This window comes from Macrobrachium rosenbergii, chromosome 50 (assembly GCF_040412425.1).
Source record: "Macrobrachium rosenbergii isolate ZJJX-2024 chromosome 50, ASM4041242v1, whole genome shotgun sequence".
Classification (NCBI taxonomy): Eukaryota; Metazoa; Arthropoda; class Malacostraca; order Decapoda; family Palaemonidae; genus Macrobrachium; species Macrobrachium rosenbergii.
Genome location: NC_089790.1, coordinates 13,282,484 through 13,304,336, shown reverse-complemented (window position 1 = coordinate 13,304,336; position 21,853 = coordinate 13,282,484). Strand labels below are relative to the sequence as shown.

Below are 21,853 nucleotides of genomic sequence, written 5' to 3'. Positions count from 1 at the left end.
CAAACAATTGCGGATGCACTAGACTGTTTACTGTTTGTCACATTTGTGTGAGGTGCAGAGCTTAATTCCCTACTTTTTTTTACAATCCCTCCTTATGTTAGATGTTAAACTGATCATTTTTTGGCAAATATACTTCCGTTTGCAGATCTGTCAAAAGAAATTGAAAATAGGAAAGAAACGTTAAACACACAAAAGGGAGTTGTGACTCTGAACTGGTAAACTGTAGGATTAGCAGCCCATCGGTATCATTTAACTTTAAACCACAACTCAATGGTGAAGTAATTACCTCAGATCCTCCGTCTCCTTGATAGGCCTAGATATGCTTAATATGAAAATCATATTAAAATCTTTAAAAATTTTCCGCTCCCCAGATATTTACTAACGTTTGTTCATGTTTTCACATCCATTCCCACGGGGCTGGGACTATAATGGAATGAAATATAAAAACTAGACCAAAGGCCAATCACTGGGACCTATCCCTACAGAGGTGGGGCTGGACCTAAATCCTGAACTCACGGGAGTGGTTGTAGGCCTAGCATTAAATGAAAAAAATTAAAAGCCTCTGTTCTTACTGCTCAAGCCACCTTACTTCTACTAAAATATCTTTGTCTTCCTTAAATGAATAAAAAAAATCTACATGCCTAAAAAATTGACCTGCACCCTGGTAGCCTAAGGTAATTATCCTTCCATTCTTAACATTAACCTGAAAACTGTCGATTCTTGAACCAAAATCCATGCATAAACTATTGTGAAGAACCATACTAATAACATACACTCTACTGCACACCGAAGACGAAACTGGCTAAGGAGAGAAGTGGCAAACTGGGCTAGGCCTAGTCCTATGTCAAGTTTGTACGTGTAGCTTAAATGTTTCGCTGGTCACCGCCTTTCCAAAAATAATATGTTTATTTATGCAAACTTACACATAGGCAGAATACAGTAATATCCATTTCCCCCCCCCCCCAAAATAGAAGACTCTTCAACAGACAGACGTTTCAACAGAGACAGATGCCATGACAGTTCAAGTCATGGGTTTTTATCTTCTCATTTATACTGTACGCACATGAGTGTGAGCAGTCTTTCATATGTGTAAGTAAGAAATTATACATTAAATTTCCATTCAATGCCTTTTTATACGAATAATTTACAACACACAGGTCAGATATCAATGATTGTATAAATGATTGTCGGCAACTAAAAGTACGTTAACAATGGTCTGAAACTAGATTTATCACTATATATTTTCCCTATCGAAAAATAAGTATTGGCGTTTATGATAATAATAATAATAATAATAATAATAATAATAATAATAATAATAATAATAATAATAATATAAGGTTAACACTAGAAGAACATGATTCATACGTAAATTTTTTGACGTTTCACAAGACAATAATAACTTAGCTTGTGATAACCGATATTGTAACATAAATCTATAAGAGAAAAATCTGTCGAAAGTAGATTTTGGTCTGTATAAGGATGTAAGGAAGTACTGCAATCATTTAAAAATAATATATTAAGTCTAGTAATGTAATAAGAAGTAATAATAGAGGTATATGATAACATTGGTAGAATAATGTAGCACTGTTCCAGAACTTCCTGTTCACTGAATGCCAACAACCACAATCATTCTTTCTTAATTTAAAACTGTACAGTGACCAGAACTCCTTGCCCTAGAAAGATGTAACTCAAACAATGCTGTCATAACTGGAATTATTCCGATGGTTATTATGTAGTGATAATGTTTCTTGTACTGTGGTTGCAAGTTCATCAGTCTGCAGGTGTGGTCTGTCCCAAAATTATCATTAACTCTTCCGTCAGGCGTGGGATGGCCATCTGGTCATTATCCAGAGTCTTGCCCATCATGAAGATTTTTGTGTTTTCTGACTCCATCATGATCATGTCCATTACCATTAAGGGTATTAACCGTCGAGCATGATCCTTTAATTGTTAAGTCTGGATCATGTCTCATTAGTGTGGTTCTTACCATCCAGGATCCTGGATCACTGATCTTTTGATAAGGACCATCTTGGTATCCATCATATTTAATCACCTCAGATTTTCCTTTATGGGGTTTCCCCTCTCTCCTTTGCCCCATACTGTTTCTGCCTGACCTCTCGTGGGTCTACATTGTCATCTATCCCCTTTTCAAGGTTTTCCTGGGCCTGTCTACTTATCCCTTCTCACCACATATCCAAACAATCTCAACATTTGAGGAATGGAATATAGCATTTAGGCCAAAGGCCAAGCACTGGGACCTATGAGGTCATTCTGCGCCGAAACGGAAATTGGGAGTAGAAAGGTTTGAGAGGTATAACAGGAGGAAAACCTTGCAGTTGCACTATGAAACAAATGTTATGAGAGGCTGGATAGCAAGATGGAAGACAAGAATATGCAAGGAGGTACAGTAAAAGGAATGAAAGGGGTTGCAACTAGGGACCAGAGGAACGCTACAGTGGACCTTGGGTAATGCCTACAGTGCACTGCATGAGGTGCACTGACAGCGATACCCTTCTACAGGGCTCAACTTTTGAGATCTTAGCCAAGTTTGACGTTGCTGGACACCACTCTCTCAGCCCCTGCATCATTTATAATGCAATCTTTTAACTGTCCCTTGGTCATGAATCTAAGTTTTCCACGAACAAAACTTTGCAAGATCTGCGCCTTTGTCAGTACCCATGTTTCCATTACATGGAACACCATCTGTTACGTTTTATATATGGTACCAAGTTCACCCCACATCTTCCTCAAAACTTTTTCCTTTGCTTCTTTTCAAGTCATCACACACTTTGTTTTTCTTTCATTAATTTTCACTCCTCTCCTCTCCATCCCATCTTTTAAACACTTCAATAACCTATAAACTCTCTCTGATTTTGTTAGTAACACCAGGTCATCAAAATGTGATAGCGTTTGGGGAGAACTTTGAAAGAAAAGGTGACCTTTTCTACATATTGAGATTTGGGAGAACTTTGAAAGAAAAGGTGACCTTTTCTACATACTGAGATTTATTTCTTTTAAAAATATACAGAGGACTGACTATTCTCTCGGACAGTTTCCCCATGTGTCCTAAAAGTTTAATTCTTGCTCTTGCTATTCCAGCAAATTCCATAAATACAGGTTGACACTTTCTCTTGGCTATCTGTCACAAAAAATTCTATACAAACATGTACTGCTACAGATCTCATTAAACACGATTAAAAAACATGGTAATGACCATCTTTTTGTGAGATTAACTATAAACAAATCTTAAGCAGCAACTCATAAGTGGTAACATGTTAACTGGAATGATAGTGCTCTAGATTCCTTTTCCTCTTTTTTGACTAATTACAATTATTTCTTAATATATCACATAGGGCAATGGGTAACTCGCTAAATATGTGACATCATCAAGGAATTCATTGCAAGACAATGTCATCAAATACCATTACATGACATCATCATTAAATTCCATCAACTGCCATCATACTAAATTTTTTTGAAATGAGTATCCAAAGCAGGTGACAATGTCAATAAATTCTTTTCTCACCCTGGATTGTCTTCCATCATCTTACTGTTTTATAAACATCAACTTTTAATTGCTTTTCAATTCTTTGCAAATTCCTTTCATCTTCATAGTTACAATACAAATACACTATTATATTAATTCAATCTGTCATTTTCTTTACGGCACTATTTTTCCATTTCCACTTTTTAGATCTCGCATTAAAGAATTATTTACAGCGTAAATAAGCTTTTTATTCTTCACAATACTACCAATATCCTAATTATCACTATACATAAAGCAGATCCCATGGGCCTCCTTTGTAGCTTCCTCAATTTTTATGGTAAACAGCTAAAGCTGATTATTAAAGAACATCAACACATAAAGTTCTTCTGATAGACCTGCCACTTCCTTACTACTCTAGATTGTGTTATGGTAAGGGTAACATCTCAAGCTTAACAAGCCTGATACCCTCTTCCTCTAATGTGCTCCCCTAATTGTTTGCTTCAGTACTCTGTCAAATACCAATATGTGGTACAATCTCTCTTTGCAGGGTACTCTTCCTGTAGTTGCATAATGAAAAAAAAAACTTACAACTTTTTGACATAAAGCCAGACTGACAACTATCAATTTCGACAGTTTCTGCTTTCAGCCTTTCCTGAAACACCTTCATATTTTCATAGCATGCACAAGCAATCTTATTTCTCTGTCATGTCCACAGTGTAGTGCATCTCCTTCTGCATCATTTCAGTGCATCTTTTTGTCTCTAAATCATTACAGTATTGTATGGCTCTTTCCCCACTCTTCTGATCCTGCCTTGTCCTTTCAAGTTTCCATATACAGTACAGTATCCTGGTAAGCTCACTGATGACTGGATCTCCTGTTGCTTTTATTATATCACCTTCCAAAGGACTTTATATGCTCTTCAGCTGTTATATTTTCAATTTCTTTCTCTATCATTCGAACACCCTTCAGTTAATATTCACTTAATTCACTTGTCTTTAAATTCACCATCTATCAGTCCAATTTCTCTTTCTTTTCAACTTTAAATTCTCTATTTTTCCATTTTATAAATTTTGCCCCTTTCACATTTTTCCTCAGTCACTTCACAATCATGGATATTTCTTTTCCCTCTGCTCTGTAAATTTTTATTCCATTTCTCTCAACTCTTCTTCTTTGCCATGGTTACTTGTCATTTTGCCTATCTCCTCTTCTCTTTGTACACAACCCTATCCTTTCCCTGAGAATTTTCTGCTGCAGCTTCAATCTCTGCTTTTCAATAGCCCTTTGTATATGCTGATTTTGCCACCTTGTCTTTCCACATAATAATAATAATAATAATAATAATAATAATAATAATAATAATAATAATAATAATAATAATAATAATAATAATAATAATGAGCTTTTCATAACTTATTAATGCCATTTTTACAATAATATAAATTCATTAAGTGAATGACTTTATATCATTCTAATACAAATCAATAATGAGCACCACAAAAATTTAAGTGCAATCTAAAAATGTCACACACACTTTTAAAATAAAAAATATTATTAAAACATGAAATGCTAACTTTCTTTCATTTTTTCACATTTCTTTTACTTTATCAATTTTAATTCTAAGTTCACTTTGCTTATTTTGTACTTTTGTATAAAATATGTGCAAAAGTTACCATTAATAAAACATAGGCATATACGTATGTCTAAATGCTTTAGTTGACAGAGCCACAAGCATAAAATAAAAGAGCCTTGCTTTAAAAAACAGATAATCTATACCCTTCATTATCCTAAACTATAAGGACAACTCAATTGTCATCCTTTTGACTGAAATCTCAAAAGATCAAGTTCTGTGAACACAATGTGATGACATACAACAACAGATAACTTAAGCTGCAAGTTGTCACTCTGATCTGCCCTTCTAAGATTCTAAAATTTTCAACGCTCCATGAATACAAAAGCTGACAATGTATGCTGCAAGCTGTCACTTTAATCTGCCATTTCTTGAATTTTCAACACTATGAATACAAATGCAGATAACATAAGCTGCAAATTGTAACTCTAATCTGCCTTTCTGGAGTCTTCAACAATTGATGAATTATATCTTCATACTACAGCATAATTTTTACTTTCTCCTTTATGATACCTGAGTTTATCACTTCTGGGTATTTTAGTTGCCTTGAACCACCATTATTATAAACGTAACACTACAGTGCTATAATGTCGTATTGCTCTCAGTCAATACACTTATAGTTAATTACAATCATACCATTACAGAACATACACTACTTTCTCAATTGAGGCTTGCTCTGTAAGAGCTACATATTTCAACTCAGTGATCTGGTACACTATGTGACAATGTATTCTTATGATAAAAATTACAGTACTGCAGAAATGATCATAGAGATATACACAGTAATACAATAAGTATTTGAATTCACACATCCACCAAACTGACTGGTTATGAAACAAGGCATTTGATTCCATAATACACTTCTTACACGGTAAAAAGATATTTGTAACGGCCGAGTTTGCCCACGCTTGTCTCCCTGAATTTTCTTGACAATGTTTTCACAGCTGCCAAGCTAAAAGTGATAAACTGTATTTTATTAGTTGGTAAAAATCGTATCCAAATTAACATAAGGCATCCAACTTCCAGATTTCCAAGGATAATTTGACGACTGTTATTTTTTTCCCACCCACTGGAAAAAATTACACTGAGCATTAGGATCTCCCTCTCGCCCTGCTCCTCTGGCACATGCATAAAACTGTTTGTTCATATTCGGTCCCTTCTTTTTTACCGTCCGTACAACAGTTGGCTCCTGGTGACCAGGGCACAGTGGTGGGGGTTTGGGTCCCTTCATCAAAAATCCCCACCCTGATTTTTGAGGTGATCTTTTTTCTGGTGACTTGTTGCCTTTCTCATGTTCATTTTGGATTGATATGGAACCATCATACATTTCATTTACTCCTTCAAGAGACTCCTCACTGGGTTTCAAACAATGTTCAGTGCTGTTGTAAGATGAGACATTTCTATTGCTTGCATTTTGAAAGCATGACTTATTTTCCTTGAATTTTGCCTCATCCTCAGATACCAACTCTTTGCTTTCTTCTGCACTCTTGGGCTTTACAGTAAAATAGAAATTCAGCTTACTTTGCTTTTTGTTTGATGTGGGTTTACTTTTGGACTCGCTAAACTTTCTCTTGTTCCCACAAGAGAGCTGGCTGACTCGGTCATCAGCTTTTAATGCAGGAATTGCAGCTACAGGCTCAAAATAAGATGACAACTTCTGTTGGTTACCTTTAAATTCTGGAAAGAACTTTGTGCACAGATCTGGAAGTTTAGATGAATGACTTACTTCTCCTTTGACTCTTAGTGCTACTGGACAGTGATCACTACCCATTACATCTTGCAATATTGTACTTTCTTCAACAAAAGGCAATAAACTTTCATCGCAAAATATGTAGTCAATCCTTGTGCCATAATTAGAGGACCTGGCATTAGTAAAGGTATTCCAACAAGTGAATGCATCCCGTTTACTAGGATAAAAGTAACGAAAAGTATCAACAACCTGAAAATCACTGGCAGACTCAAGAAGATATTCATCAGCATGTACATCCTCCCCATATGCACTATCATCTAGTGGAATGCCATTTTGCTTTGTAGCAAATTCAGATTCAGTAAACTTAGGGCCTTCTTGCTGCTGTGCATTTTTTAACAAGATATTGCTTGTCTCATTTTCTGAATTTCTCTCTTCGTCAGTGTTCTTGGTATCTCCTTCTTTATGTATGGGAATGAGGAACTTGTCCAAATACCGCCTCTCAAGACGGAGCTCAAAGTCCTGAAAAATAGATGATTTATTGAGCTTCCTTGGTTTACCATGTTTACTAACTTTTTCAAATAACAATAATGTAATTAGTAAATGAATCCATACATGGATTCCACAAATGGTAATTGAATTTAGTACCAATAATTACAATAGAAGCACTGGTCTGCCTAATAACAATTCAAGTTGAAGTGCAATGCTTAGATACCGAGGAAGGGTTTGCTCCAATTTTTACATATACAGTAATACAGTATATAAAAACCCAAACAAAACTTTAAAAAAGTATGGCATATTAGCAATTTATGATATCCCTACTACCTTAACCCTTACGGTACGGGCTAAATATGTATCAAGCACACCCCCAGACTGGGAAAACTTTAAGGCTGGCCAATTTACGAAAAATCACATCAATGGAAGGAGGAAGATATGTAAATGCACATGGTGCAAAAAAAAAAAATTCTAAAAACTTTTCCCTACCTTCCATGGGAAGTTGAAAATTATTATTTTACAACCGTTTGGGGCCTCTTACAAAAAACTCGTAAAAAATGTTAATTTTACCAATTTATGCATGTTTTTTATAATAATTTATTTTATTTTATTTTGTAAAATTATAATTACAGCTCACACAGTATCATAACAGATAAGAACTGCAACCCGTAACAAATTCTGATTTACTGAGATGGGGAGATGCAGTAACTTTTTGTGAAGTATACATGTTTTTTCTAATATTTCTTTGTATTTTTCTTTGCAAAATTACAATTATAGCTAACATACTAAATCCAACAGCAATCCCTAGGTATATTTATGAGCAAATAAATAAAAAGATGTCCTGGAGTGGCTGAGACGCAGTACATTCCCCTCTGAAATCTCAAGGCATACTGATCAATGTCTCTCCCGAGCTCAGTAAAACAGTTGCCATAAAGTCATTTATGGACCACTGAAATGCTATGAACATTTCTTCCACTAAATTCATCCAAACCGAATGGCGCGTAATATTAATACTCATATGAGGATTCTCGTCCATCACCCAAAACCCGAAGAGGATTCTCGTCCATTAAGGGTTAAAAAATATAATTTTTAAAACAAAATATATTTCTTTCAGAACAAAACCATCACTTTACATTTGCCTTACTGTGCATTCTAAAAAGCATACAAATACCCCAAACAGGAATAAAATGTGACTGCCTTCCACCTGGCTGAGTACATATCTAATCTCACTGTAAAAATAAAGGGAGGATGTGGAGGGCAATGCCATAAAATAAATGGATTTGTATTAATAAATTAACTTCGTTTTTAAATTATTACATTTGTCTCACCATAAGACTATCATTAATTTGCATTAGCCTGAATACCCATTTAGGTGGGGGCTTCTAGTGTACCCCTAGATGATAGAGTCACAGGCATGTAGAGCCATATGAACTCTTGAAGACAGCATTAGCAGCACCAAAAAGTTTTCTTCTTCAATTCAATCAAGACTCAAAAGCATAAAAGTCCTAGCGCTGAAAAAAGTACTACCAAGAGGCAAAAGTGACGATCCTGCAATAAAAGATGAAGTTGCCTGATCCTCTACATACCATGGACACATATGCTGGGGGTGCCTGCCATTATGGCATCAGTGTCAACTGTACAGTCAATCAGTAGTTGTTCCTAAAGCTTCACCAGCAAGAGCAAAAACACTGCACCAGGAGCAAAATCCTTCTTGTATCATGTGGAAAATGCCATTTTTCTGTGGGTGCAGGATTGCTATAAAAAAGGCATCCCAAAATATTCTGTGGTTAAAGGAAAGGCCATTTCCTTATATGAATCTGTATGGTACGCAGAAAGTGAAGGATCTAGCCCCACAAACTTCAAAGCCCACAAAGATTGGTCAGTTAATTTCATGAGGTGGTTTGGACTACAAAATGTAGATTACAAGAGAAGCAGATTCTGCCAGCCACAAGGCAGCTTAGGGGTTTCTAAACATCATAAATAAATTTATAGGGAAGCATGAATATTTTCTGAAGTAGGCCCTCAATGATGATGAAACCATTCTAGTCTAGAAAAAAAAAGCCAAATAAGATATTTATTAGTCAAAAGAGTGTCAACCACAAAGCTTTAAGGCAGAAAAAGTTTGACATTGCTGTTTTCAGATAACACCATCTAGTTTATGATCAGGGCAGCCTTGATTTATAAAGCTGCTAATCTCAGAGCCTTGAAGCAAAAGATAAAATCTCAACTCCCAGTCTTTTGGATGAATAATAAGGCACAGACTACCATAACACTTTTCACAGAGTAGTTTCATCGATGCATTGTCCTGGAAGTTACAAGATATCTTGCCACTAAAGATTTGCCTTATAATGTCTTACTGATATTGGGCCATATCCCTTGCTACCCAGAATACAATGAATTTGAAAGTGTAGGTGTCAGTCAAAGGCCCCTACTTGCCATCCAATGCAATATCTCTCATCCAAACTCTAGACCAGAGGGTATAAGGATGTTTAGGGCCTAAAAATATGCTCAGTACTCTTTGGAGAGAATTATTCAGGCTATGAAAGATGATCACCCTAAAGAAAACAAAATAAAGACAGAAACTTTCGTAACTACTGATGCCATGAATATCACCGAAAAATCCATAAAAGCTATATACAGCCTAAGACAATAACCTCATGATGGAAAAACTTTAACAATAAGTTGTCTACCTTCACCAGATTCATAATAGAGCCTATCAAAGAAGTAACAAAACGAAATTGTGACTATGGCAAAGAGAGTGGGTGAAGAAGGATTTTTCAAGATATGGATCTAAAGGAAATTCAAGATTTAGTTGATACCATCCCAACTGAGTTAAAGAAAGTGACTTGATGGAGCTAACCCTAACATATGCAAATAAGAAGAAGAAGAAGAAGAAGAAGAAGAAGAAGAAGAAGAAGAAGAAGCAGAAGAAAAAAGAAGAAGAAGAAGAAGAAGAAGAAGAAGAAGAAGAAGAAGAAAGAAGAAGAAGAAGAAGAAGAAGAAGAAGAAGAAGAAGAAGAAGAAGAAGAAGAAGAAGAAGAATCAGTACCAAAAAACAAGTCTACTCTCATGGCCTATTTTATCAACACTGAACTGTTGATAATGTATGCCCTGAAAGTCAAGGAAATGAGAGATGAAGCAACTGCACCTTATAAATCAATTTCTGTCAATAAATGGACTGGTACTGTACTCTGTACATTTCCACATCTAAGTAGAACACTGAGACATCCTGTATGCTAATGAGTGAGCTCCATAGTCCTTTATCTTCTATGGGTCCAGGGACTTTCACTCATTCATATATCAAACATTAAGCATGTCAAATAATGAGACACATATGGTCCGCCCACTCCTGCTTCAGTGCACCAAAAGCCTTACTGTGAACTATATTGCTAAGTTACTGCATCCATATCACAGAATCCAATGTAACAGGCTCCTAAATCTCTGATTTCAGTGTTTCTCAAGTTCCAATCTTTTAAGCGCCTGTGTCCCATATTGCATTTCCAAGGCTCCTGTGTCTCTGCCATCATGTCCACGAGTGAGTCTCAGGTTCACACATTTCACACTCCCGTGAGTTTGTCAAAATATATAGTGGAATATCTGGTCTGCCTTAGAGGTCCCATGGACAGACTCTCTAATTTGTTGTTATCCCCCGCCATCAAGGGTCAACAACTGCCTCAATAAGGTTACAAAGACAGAAACATTCAAGTCATGTGCACTGAAGGTATAAGAAACTGACATCCTTCAGAATCTCACCTTTAAAGAAAAGTGGGTAAAATCTTTGAAAAAAAAAAAAGCTCATCCCCAGGGAAGTGTTAAGGCTCTTTAACATAAATTTGATGAGACACAATGATCATACTGATTATAGCTCAATACATTTATCACAACACTGTTGAACAAAACAAGCATACAACATTCATGGTAATGTTGCATAACTGTTCCCAATTACCAAAATTGTAAACTATACATTACACTATTAACAACAAGCATTGCTGACTTTGACAAAAACTTACCATACAGCAGTTTATGCTAAATAACCTAATAAGACCTAGCTTAGTCAAAAGAACTAACGATTTACTTTAATCATATATCACCTGAATAAACAAAAACAAACTTATGAAAAAATACCCCTATCTATAATAATTTGCCCAGTGAGAGGTGAGGGTACAGTCTTTAAAAGACAGCAATCCCTCACTTGCATTGCTGACTCTTCTAATCAAAATGACTATCACATGGACATTATTCACAAAGGTATAATGATACCTTCTGGATCACAATAGCTGCAGCAGCAATGGAATTTGTAACAAAGCATGTAAGGGTGCATCTACACTGAAGTAAAACAAGTCATAAACACACACCAGCAACTTATTGCAAAAACATCCCAAACAGCCTAAAAAATTCAATGACTAATTGGTAGTCCTAACCAGTTTCATATGGCTATTCAGCATTAGTCAAAGACTTGTTCTCTACTTACAGTTGTTGACTTGTTTTCAACCTGTTTGTAATATCCATGTGAAAAATTTCTAACATGTGTTTAAGATGTGTTTTACTGTAGTGTGGATGCATCTTAAGGGGACTCAATCTTATGAGTTATACTTGCCTGAGAAGACGATTCAAGACAGCACTTCCTCCTTAGTTAATAACCATTATTAGCTAAAACCATTCTACAGTGGGTAGCACAATTCTGTATAGGTAAAATAAGAGAGGTTAGTACCATGCATGAACACAACTTTACCTCATTATCATCTGGATCACAGTGATCAATCCTCTTGTGAGATGTATTTATATCGCCAACTATAATAACGTGGCAACCCGTCGAATAAATAGCAGCTGCTCGTTGTCTCAACAATTCATAAAAGCGTAACTTATACACTCTTCGTTCTGGCTTTTCAGGATCCACTCTTGGACAATAAACATTTATTACCGCTACAGTTGAGTACATACTGCTGTTACCCTGAATTAAAATAAAAATCAGTCAGACATGTTCTCCAATTTCATTACAAAACATGGACTAACAAGATGTAAATTTCTACTAATCACACTATTAAATCAGTAGTAATTTTTCTTATAGAAAAGTTAGTTGAATAAACATTAGTAAAATACAAAAAAAAATGTTCATTGTAAATTGCATTTTTCTTAGGTATGCAAACCAGAGCCTTTTTACTCAATGCCAGCTGGAATTGGACATAGAAATTTGGTAATGAGGTTAAATGATGGTTAAAAAATGAGTGCGGGAGAGACCCACACTAAGTTACCATCAAAGAGCACCTTTTCCTTCCCTTGGCATCAGGGACAGTGGGGTGGTAGGGGTTGGAAATATGAGAAAATGCTCTGTCTTGTATACCTATGAAAAATACAAATTATCTTTAAAATGTGTTATTTGTTCCTATGGGCAAAAAAACCATTGCCTTTCATGTAAGTCTTACTCCTTAGCTGGGAGTTTATTTTTCTCAATTGACTGGTAAGCTGCAACCCATTTAGAAACAAAGTTCCCAGTCATGACCATGAGCAGTGGAGTAATGACTCCTGTAATCTCCCATCTGGTTTGTCAAAGGAATGACAGAGTGACAGGATCCTGAGCAAACAAGTGTATGGGATCTCATTCAAATAAAGAATAGGGACCTCGTTCATATAAAGAAATTTTTGGAGAACAAAGTAAAACCCCTTAAAAGGTGAGACAAGTCAGAGGTTAACTCAACCCTGGCCAATATAAGTAAGTAATGGGTTCAGATTATAGCTTTAAATGCCACTGAGAGTATGGGCAATCACCATTCTTTCAAGAGCTGTAATAGATAGGACAAGCATGTAACTACCTGATATGCTTTACCAAGGCTAAGGCTAACAGGAAGAGAGTCTTGAGCTTGAGTTCCCACTCGGAGGCCTCCTGAGTTAAGCTGGAGAGAATGAGAGTCACATCCTAAGGTGAAAGAGTTCCCATGGAGAACAAGACAGTTCTCATGAAAATGGATAACTCTATCAACGCAGATTCATACCTTTCAGTCTAAACACCATGCTAAAGGCTTAGCAACAGCCTTTTACTGCTAAAAATAAGAGAAGCTTGCCTTGACTAAAGTATACTAGGAATTCTGTCTTGTGATCTGCTGAACACGTTCCAACCAGAAAGAGGGCCCTTCAACAACACCAAATGCAGAAGAAAGCCCACTTTCCTTAGAACATGTTCGGAGATAAATAGCTGAAATAACCATAGATACCTCCTGCACAGTCCTGTAAGAAAAAGCCTCTCTCTCACAGGAGATGCCTAAAGTACAGAGCTTCGATTGGTTTGATCTGTGGCAGACAAAGTGGAAGTACTTTCTGGAGGACCAATGGGCAGGAACTTGAAAATACACATCCGCAGATCAACAAAAAAAGCATGAAGTTGTCCCCTCAGAAGAAATCCAACACTGACTATGCCATTTCCAAGTTGAAGCAAGTTTGAAGGACAAACTCACTCAATGAGGGGAGATCAATGCCCAGCCTTCAGTAGCTAGCCACCTCCGCCTCACGGAAGAGGCATATAAACTTGACCCATGCAAAGTGAATGAAAAGAATGAGGACGTGACAGCAGCCAGGGCATAAGCCATTGTCACCATGAAGCACTGCTGACTTAATTTCCAGTTACCAGTATACCGCACATAAAACATAAAACTATACAGTAGTTTGTATCTTAATAATTGGTTTGATTTATGAAAATTAGGCTATAAATCCAAACACTGGTGCACTCACCTCTCAAGACAGTGAAAAGAGAGAGTTGGAATGGTTAGACAGCAATACGAAAGAAAGGAAGTGAAAACAGAGGTAAAGTACAAGGCTAAAAAGTGGGTGCAGCTAGGGGCCGAAGGAAAGCTACAAGCAACTTTTAATATTTACTACAGTGCACAAAATGAGGTGCACTGACTGTACAAATCCTCAACAGTGTGCACCTTAATAACTATATTAAAGCATTTCCCAATTAGACTTTGCCTCATATCAACACAAACACTGTAAAGGGTTGCATTCATAGAAAGAATTTTTATTTAGTGAATATCTGTCACTCGACCAGTTTAACATTAATACCTTTATGGAATGCTGCGTGATAATGGCTCGTCCTTCACTGTCCAAATTTCTTAATTCTTCTTCAGTCCAATGACCAGCAAGTGATTCAGAAGTCCCCCCTTTATCCAGTAAATTTCCTCCATATAAACCTGAAAAAAACATTAACAGATGAGTGAAAATTTACTATCAAAATAACAAGATTAGGTAATCTTGCTTCTACAAAGTAAAGTAATTTCTCTTACTGAACAATTCCTCTACTGAACAATTCAAGTGACATTTTACTGTATCTAAACAAAACATTACCTAAAACCAGAGAAATTAAGGTCTACATGAAAAATTTCAAAATGAAGAGCATTGTCATTTTTCCCAGATATACAAATTCAAGTCCTTTATAGGGATTACCTTTGATGAAAGCTGCTTGTTGAAATTGGTAACAAGGTAGTTAACTAGCCGCAGAAAAGTAAGGGATGGGGGAATAACCGCAGAAAAGCAAGGGATGGGGGAATAACCCAATCACTCAACTAAAGCATCATTTTTTCCTTTGGCATGGTTGCTCAATGGTGGGATTATACTAAAAGACTTCAGATTTATATTCTTTGGAAAAATTCAAAATATCCAACATTTGCAGTTTTTTCTCACAAATACAAACCACCTTTTACTTGAAGCCTCACCACATAGGTAAGGAATATTTTCTAATGAACATTGCTGGTGTTGCTCTCTAACCTGAATTATCAGCTCCCTGGTCATATATGTAAACAGGGAAGTATGACATTTGTAACACCTGTACAGTCTGGCATGCATGATATGCCAAAGTATGGCTTCTGTAAAAACAGAAGAACTTTGATTTTGCATGCGGGTTGGGAAGACAAGCTCAAAAGGAAGCATATTACTACAAAATACCAGCATCTACTGTTAACAAGAAAAGTCAGAGATTAGCACCTAGGATGTGTAATTAACCTGCATCTGACCCATCCAGTGAGAATACTGCCACTGGCTACTGGCCTACCAGGACTTGGACTGTTATGCATGTTGAACAGCCACCACAGGTACTAAGGAGAAAGTATCCAAGGACTTGTAGACAGTCCCTCACACAGACAAAGGTCAAGGGGTTTCCATGCTGCCAAACACCTACCCTAAGTACCTGAGACACTTGGATACTGTACTTCCTTCTTGTGCCTGCTTGTTCTGTGTAAGTAATACTGCAAACTTGTACTAAACACAACAACACATTTTTTCAATTATTGCTTAAAAATCTCAAAGGGGAGGGATTAAAAAAAAAAAGACTTGAATCTCTTGTCAGAGACTGAAGGGTTTTGAGGTTTTGCTACAAACTTAAGAACAAACGAGAACAAGAGAGATCCCCAGTCCTCCAAATGCTGCAATACGTAAGAGAGCCCATGCAGTTTGCCTACTCTCTTTGCTCATGCTGAAGCTATCATGAAGACAGCCTCAAGTGTGACATCTCTGACTGAAGACTCCGTCAGGACCTCATACAATGCCTAGGTGCGACTACAGAAAATAAGAGCTACATCCAACCCCGGAGGCCTGAGCTTGCAAGACTGCTCCTTAACAGCAAGGAGACCCCAAATCAGGTAGAGAGGTCCATTCCCATAGAGTGGAATACCTCAGAAAGGGCTGAGCAGTAACCCCTTACCTCAGAAACAAAGAAAAGCTTGTCTCATCAAAGGTAGATGAGAAACTCTAGATGGAAAGACCCCTCTGATTGCAACAACCACAGACATCTGCTGTGAGCTTCCTGATGGTACCTAACATTTCCTCTGCAACCCAGCAAGAACACTCTCTCACTTGTACGAGCTGCTGGATAGTCTCCAGCTGTGAAGTACACTTATCTTCACAGTTTGGTAGTACATTGGTAGATATGGCTGCCAAAGCACTGTGGGCCATAGAAGCAGTTCTCTCAGAGCCTCAATGAGAAGGCCCAGCAGATCAGGATACTACTTGTCTTGTGAACACCAGTTATACTGAGACTGGGAGTTATCAACACATGGTTGATCCCTCAGCATATCAGGCTGAACTGAGGAAAGGCAAAAGACATACAGATCATTACTGTCCCAGGGTATTAAACTGTGTAGTCTAGTACAGTCTAAAGATTCAGCACTGGACAGCAGAACATAAGGCGTTCCACATTTAGTCAAGTGGCAACCGCACTAATCACCAGTGTTCCCCAAACCTCAAATAACCTTTCCACCACATGTGGGTGCAGAGACCACTCCATCCTTATAACCTGCCTTTAGTGAGTGAGCTGGCTTGTCAACACATTCCAACAGCCTGGGCTTTATCTGGCTAACAATTTGATGCCATGGCAAACTGCCCACTCAAGCACCTGCACTCACTGACCTTACTAAGTGGCCCAACAAAGGATCCCAAGGGACTTGAGGAGCCTGAAGTACTGTGCTCCTTTTGAAAATCTTGATGTACAAGTGAGAAACATCTCGAGCCCACACCACCATGATGATGGAGCCATCCAGGTGAATGCTCCACGCCTCCTATGATGCATCCAAGAGAAGAAGCATCTCTAGAGGAGGGGAGTTCAGCGTTACTCCCACAAAGAGGTCCCTGTCATACAAATGCCATATGTGAGAGAAATGTTACAAATAAGATATTACTACAATAAACTATCAAATTAAGCTGAGCACAGTAAAATGGCTGCCATCAATTAATAAAAACTGACATATTGGGAACACAATAATTATGCAGTACATACATATCTTATGGAGAAGAAATCAGTATGACTTTGCTTGCAATGTAATATGCAAATTAGAGTTCAAATTTTTTTGTAATATGTCAATTGTTTAAAAGGCAAGGTAATCATTGGTGTAGGAAACATGGTGAGTCTGTTGCACTGAAAAGTTGACAGAAGAACCAAAACGTTTGATATAAGAAAATCACGGAGTAACTGTGAGAAAAATACTTCATATAAGATTTAAGTAGAATACCTTAGGTTAGTTAAAGTACAAAGCATTACATCATCTTGCTATGTTTAATGATTTAATATTATTACTATCAGTGGCACCGCTAAGGGGATGGTTGGCCTCCTGAGGATTCTCTTGGAGTGTAACACAAGTTAGTTAAATTTGTTAGTGGTAATCAAGTACGCTACCCTAAGAAACTATTACCTGAAAGACCTTCCTGAGCATAAACCGGAGTAGCTTCCTTTGAGCAAAATGTAGCAACACCAGAATACCCACTCCTGTAAAAATAAAAAGTAAATATATTTCTCTAAGAAATACGTTTCACAAAAAATGGTCACATCCAACCACTTGTTTAGCAATATGGCACTAAAATATTAATTTCAATAAAAATTAAGTAACAAACAACAAAAATGCTGTACCAGTTTTGAAGATATTTTGAATTTTTCATAGATATACAAACTAGAGCTTTTTAAATAGCAGTATTCCCAATGTGAGCTGCAAAAAGATGTTGAAACTTCTTAACTAGGTGGCTAATCTGTGGTAGGCAGATGAGTGGCAGCATACCACCCACTTCTGGTAACCTGACTTTTTGTTTTCTTCAGCAACAACAGGAACTAAGCAGGGCTGGCTGAGGTCGGATTATGATAATAAGCTCTTTCTGTATACATATATATATATATATATATATCTATATATATAAAATATAAATGTCTTAAATATATATATATATATATATATATCATTATATCTATGAAAAATAAATGTCTTAAAATTTCCCTCTACTGATATCATTGGTAAGAGAATGAACACACGATAATAGTACTTTTCAGAGATTTTTTAGTTTTTTTTAATACTTTCCATGAGCAAAAATAACAACATATGTCTTTATTTTGTGCAACATACCGATTCTGTGTCCAGCTTGGGGGATATTTCTTGATATTACTTTTGGCTTAAGTTTAAATTTGGGTTAAAAATTTGGTCACTCCGGACCACGTCAAGTGACTGCCTTGTGTAAAGAAATGGTACTTTAAATGAAGAGAACGCAGAGCTACTGTCCTTGCCACCACAGAAAAAAAGAATACAATGTACCCTAGCCACTTAAGAAAAAAGAATACAACGTAATGAAGTAATTAAGTAGAGTACAGATAAAAACTATTGCACTCAGTGCAAACTACCGAATTTAGAAATTCACTTCTACTACAAGTTCATAATAATAATAGTGCATGCACAGACACAAATAATTCTGTTTCATACCTTTTCCTTGAGAAGCTAAAGTAAGATGAATATCCTTCAACTATGGCAAGTGGTTCCTCTAACATGTCCCCTGAAATAAAAGTAGCCATTTTATGTCATTTTATATGTTAAATATCTGTTCAAAACTTCAAAAGCAAAACTTATTTTCTTTCATAACTATACACTTCTGATTAAACTGAAGCATTTACCCTCACAACACAACCTTCTGAATGATCATCTGCAAAAATCTCTACTCATTCTCCCATGTGGGTTTCTATCACATCATTCTAAGCCTCAGTGAGCAAGAGCTACCTGATAGATCCGTGTAAACTAACACGTTAGTGTGCATGAAGCATAAACCTTATATGAACATATTGATATGGAGTATAAACTACTGACTAACAGTAAGAACAGACTGACCAAACTAAAGATTTACACAGAAAATCCTGCTCTTTCATGGATGACAGATGCCCTTCAAAAGAGGTACACCCAAAAGTTTGTTTATACTTTCACAGAACATTCTTTTGCACTTAGTTTTCCAGTCTATAAATTATTCTGCCTTTTTCACCACCTCTTGCAGTATTCTCAGATTTTGCCTAAATGGAATGGTTCTGCGAATACGAGAGACATTAGGGAGCCATATGTTCAAGAAGGGATTGGCCAAGGAAATCTATTATGAAAGGAACCATACGAACCTAATGCACCCTAACCTAACCTAGCAGGCAGTGTTACTTACCCCGGCCAGACCCCCGGTGAAGGAGACTCCACTTTTTACCAAAAGTTCCCCTACAACACTGGGCATGCGCAACAGCAAAAATATAATCAGTTCTGAGGTTAATTAAGGGTCAATTGCTGTCGGACGACAAAAAAATAACGGTAAATTCTTGATAAGCAACCAAAATACTATAGAAAAAGTCTATTTCCCAAGTAATACCCAAAGCGGAGCCAATACTTAGTTCTACCAAAGTTTCATAGGCCTACTAGGCCTAAGGAACCATTTAATTCCCCACAGCCTGCTTTAACAACCTATATTATTTTAGACCTTTGTTATTAAGTTAATATACCTAGCCTAATGTGGTCTACTAGGCTACATTTGAATGTAACACACTTGTTACTTTGGTTTCCTGAAAACATATGACGTCGGCACCCAGATTCGTAAGAAATTCCTTCATATCAGTCTTAAATGAACGCAAGCCATTGACGTTCCAGCTGAGCACACGGAATGCCATAATTCCTAATTTATCTGTTCTTGAGAGATGGGAAACAATCGGCAGGTTTTCTTTCGTAATGAACTTTCAAAATTTCATTGTTGTCGCCGGTGATGTTTTTAGTAGCATTTGCCAGGCTCTACCTCTGTAACGGCTCTTTAATTGTGCTTTAGTTCTGAGTGGAGAAATTAATTTTTCTTGTTCAGTCTCGTCGATCACTTCAGATGCTACTTTTTATTTTTTACCTCTAATTAGTAAATAAACATTAATTTTTTTCTCTCTCTGTAGTTGTGAATGCATGTGCTGGTGCCTATCCTATTTCTCTACTTATGGAGATAGTGTAATGATTTAAGTAGAAGCCGAATGCAAATCACGTATTCTGTGTGTGTATGTGTGCTATGGTCGTATCTTATTTGTTTAACGTATGGAGATAGCCTAATGATGTAAAAGCCGAGAGCAAATCATACATTATCTGTGTGTGTGTGTGTGTGTGTGTTTGTGCTTGTGAATGTATGTGCTGGCGCCTATTTTATTTATCTACTTAAGGAGATAGCCTTATGATTTAAGTAGAGGCGGAAAACGAGTAGTGCATTTTCTCTATTTCTCCCTGTGTGATTGTGAATGTAGCCTACAGTATATATGTTGGCGCCTATTTTATTCATCTACTTATGGACAAGGTCTAGAGAGTAGCCTACAGACTCTCTAGACCTTGCTTAAGGAGATAACCTAATGAGTTAAGCAGAAGCCGAAAGCGAGTCATGAGCTCTCTCTCTCTCTCTTTCTGTGCTTTTGAATGCGTGTGTTGGTGCCTATCTCATTTGTATACTTATGGAGATAGCCTTATGATGTAAGTAGAATTCGAGCAAACCACACATTATTCCTGTGTGTGTGGGGGGGGGGAGCGTACGTGTGCATGAGGATGTCGGTCCATTATTTTTGTTCCGTTCCAACATCCACTGGTGAGTCGGTTTTTCTGAAGTGATGCTTTCATTTTTGAGGTCGCATTTCACTCTCCTTTCGGAAACGCCCATTTTACTCTCTTTTTCTCGTTCAGCAACCCACCCTTTGTTGTATGTCAAGAGAGAGAGAGAGAGAGAGAGAGAGAGAGAGAGAGAGAGAGAGAGAGAGAGAGAGAGAGAGAGAGAATGATTAACGTTATGGGGTCAGGCAGCATATAAAAACCGGGTCTCTGAAGAGAGAATACATTCCGAGCGTAAAAATAAAAAAAAAATTAAAAAAAGTCCTGCGGGTTTGTATTTGTTCAGTTATTTGCTCTTTCTCATTAGCGAGTTGTATTGTTACGAAGAATTGCCTTAACTAGTCAAAATGTTTGAGCGACGTTACTGACGGGTGTGTACTGGCTTTCATGTGTGCTCGGTCACAAGCCTGCGCACAGACACGTGCAAACACACACACACAGAGATATATGCATATATATGTATGTGTGTATTATACATATATATATATATGTATTATATATATATATATATATATATATATATATATATATATATATATATATATATATATATATATATATATATATATATATATATCTATCTAGGATATGGAATTAGGGACCTTAACCCAAAAGACTTATTGACAACCGAGCATCGGACGCCTGCTGAAATGGCGTGTGGTGAAACTTTGGAAGGTAGAAAGAGATGAAGACATTGGAAGTATTGTAAAGAGAACAGAGAAATGTGAGTGTACGCCAGATAGAAAGATGTGAGTGGCACAGATCATAAAGGCGGGTTGGATGAGTTGTATGGAGAACTGATATGGAAGGTTTTGCACAGGATTTAAGGCTGTCATCCACAATACAAGAGCTAATGTATGAGCGGTGCTTAATGTTCATAATTATATATATATATATATATATATATATATATATATATATATATATATAGATAGATAGATAGATAGATAGATAGATAGATAGATATACATATATATATGTGTGTATATGTATATATATATATATATATATATATATATATATATATATATATATATGTGTGTGTGTGAGAGAGAGAGAGAGAGAGAGAGAGAGAGAGAGAGAGAGAGAGAGAGAGAGAGAGAGAGAGAGAGGGAGGCATTAACCTCTAGTTGTTATACGAAAGCTATTGACGTCATACAAAGGATAGA

The 21,853-nt window shown here is 36.8% G+C and overlaps 1 protein-coding gene across 5 annotated transcripts in view; it reads right to left on the bottom strand.

The window, feature by feature from the left end:
- Nucleotides 1-5,080: 5,080 nt before the first annotated feature.
- Nucleotides 5,081-21,853, bottom strand: part of LOC136832636 (DNA-(apurinic or apyrimidinic site) endonuclease 2-like) — an 87,202-nt gene continuing 70,429 nt past the window's right edge. For 2 of the 5 annotated variants that reach the window (XM_067093899.1, XM_067093900.1), the window contains 5 exons: nt 18,519-18,588; nt 17,469-17,542; nt 14,353-14,480; nt 12,032-12,250; nt 5,081-7,326 (listed from right to left, as the gene is read on the bottom strand). In XM_067093899.1, coding sequence (XP_066950000.1) covers nt 6,169-7,326; nt 12,032-12,250; nt 14,353-14,480; nt 17,469-17,542; nt 18,519-18,583 — 1,644 coding nt within the window. In that variant the 5' untranslated portion in view covers nt 18,584-18,588 and the 3' untranslated portion in view covers nt 5,081-6,168. Of the gene's footprint in view, nt 7,327-12,031; nt 12,251-14,352; nt 14,481-17,468; nt 17,543-18,518; nt 18,589-19,561; nt 19,841-21,853 lie in introns of those variants that run through there. The other 3 variants (XM_067093896.1, XM_067093898.1, XM_067093897.1) reach the window with 3 other exon arrangements.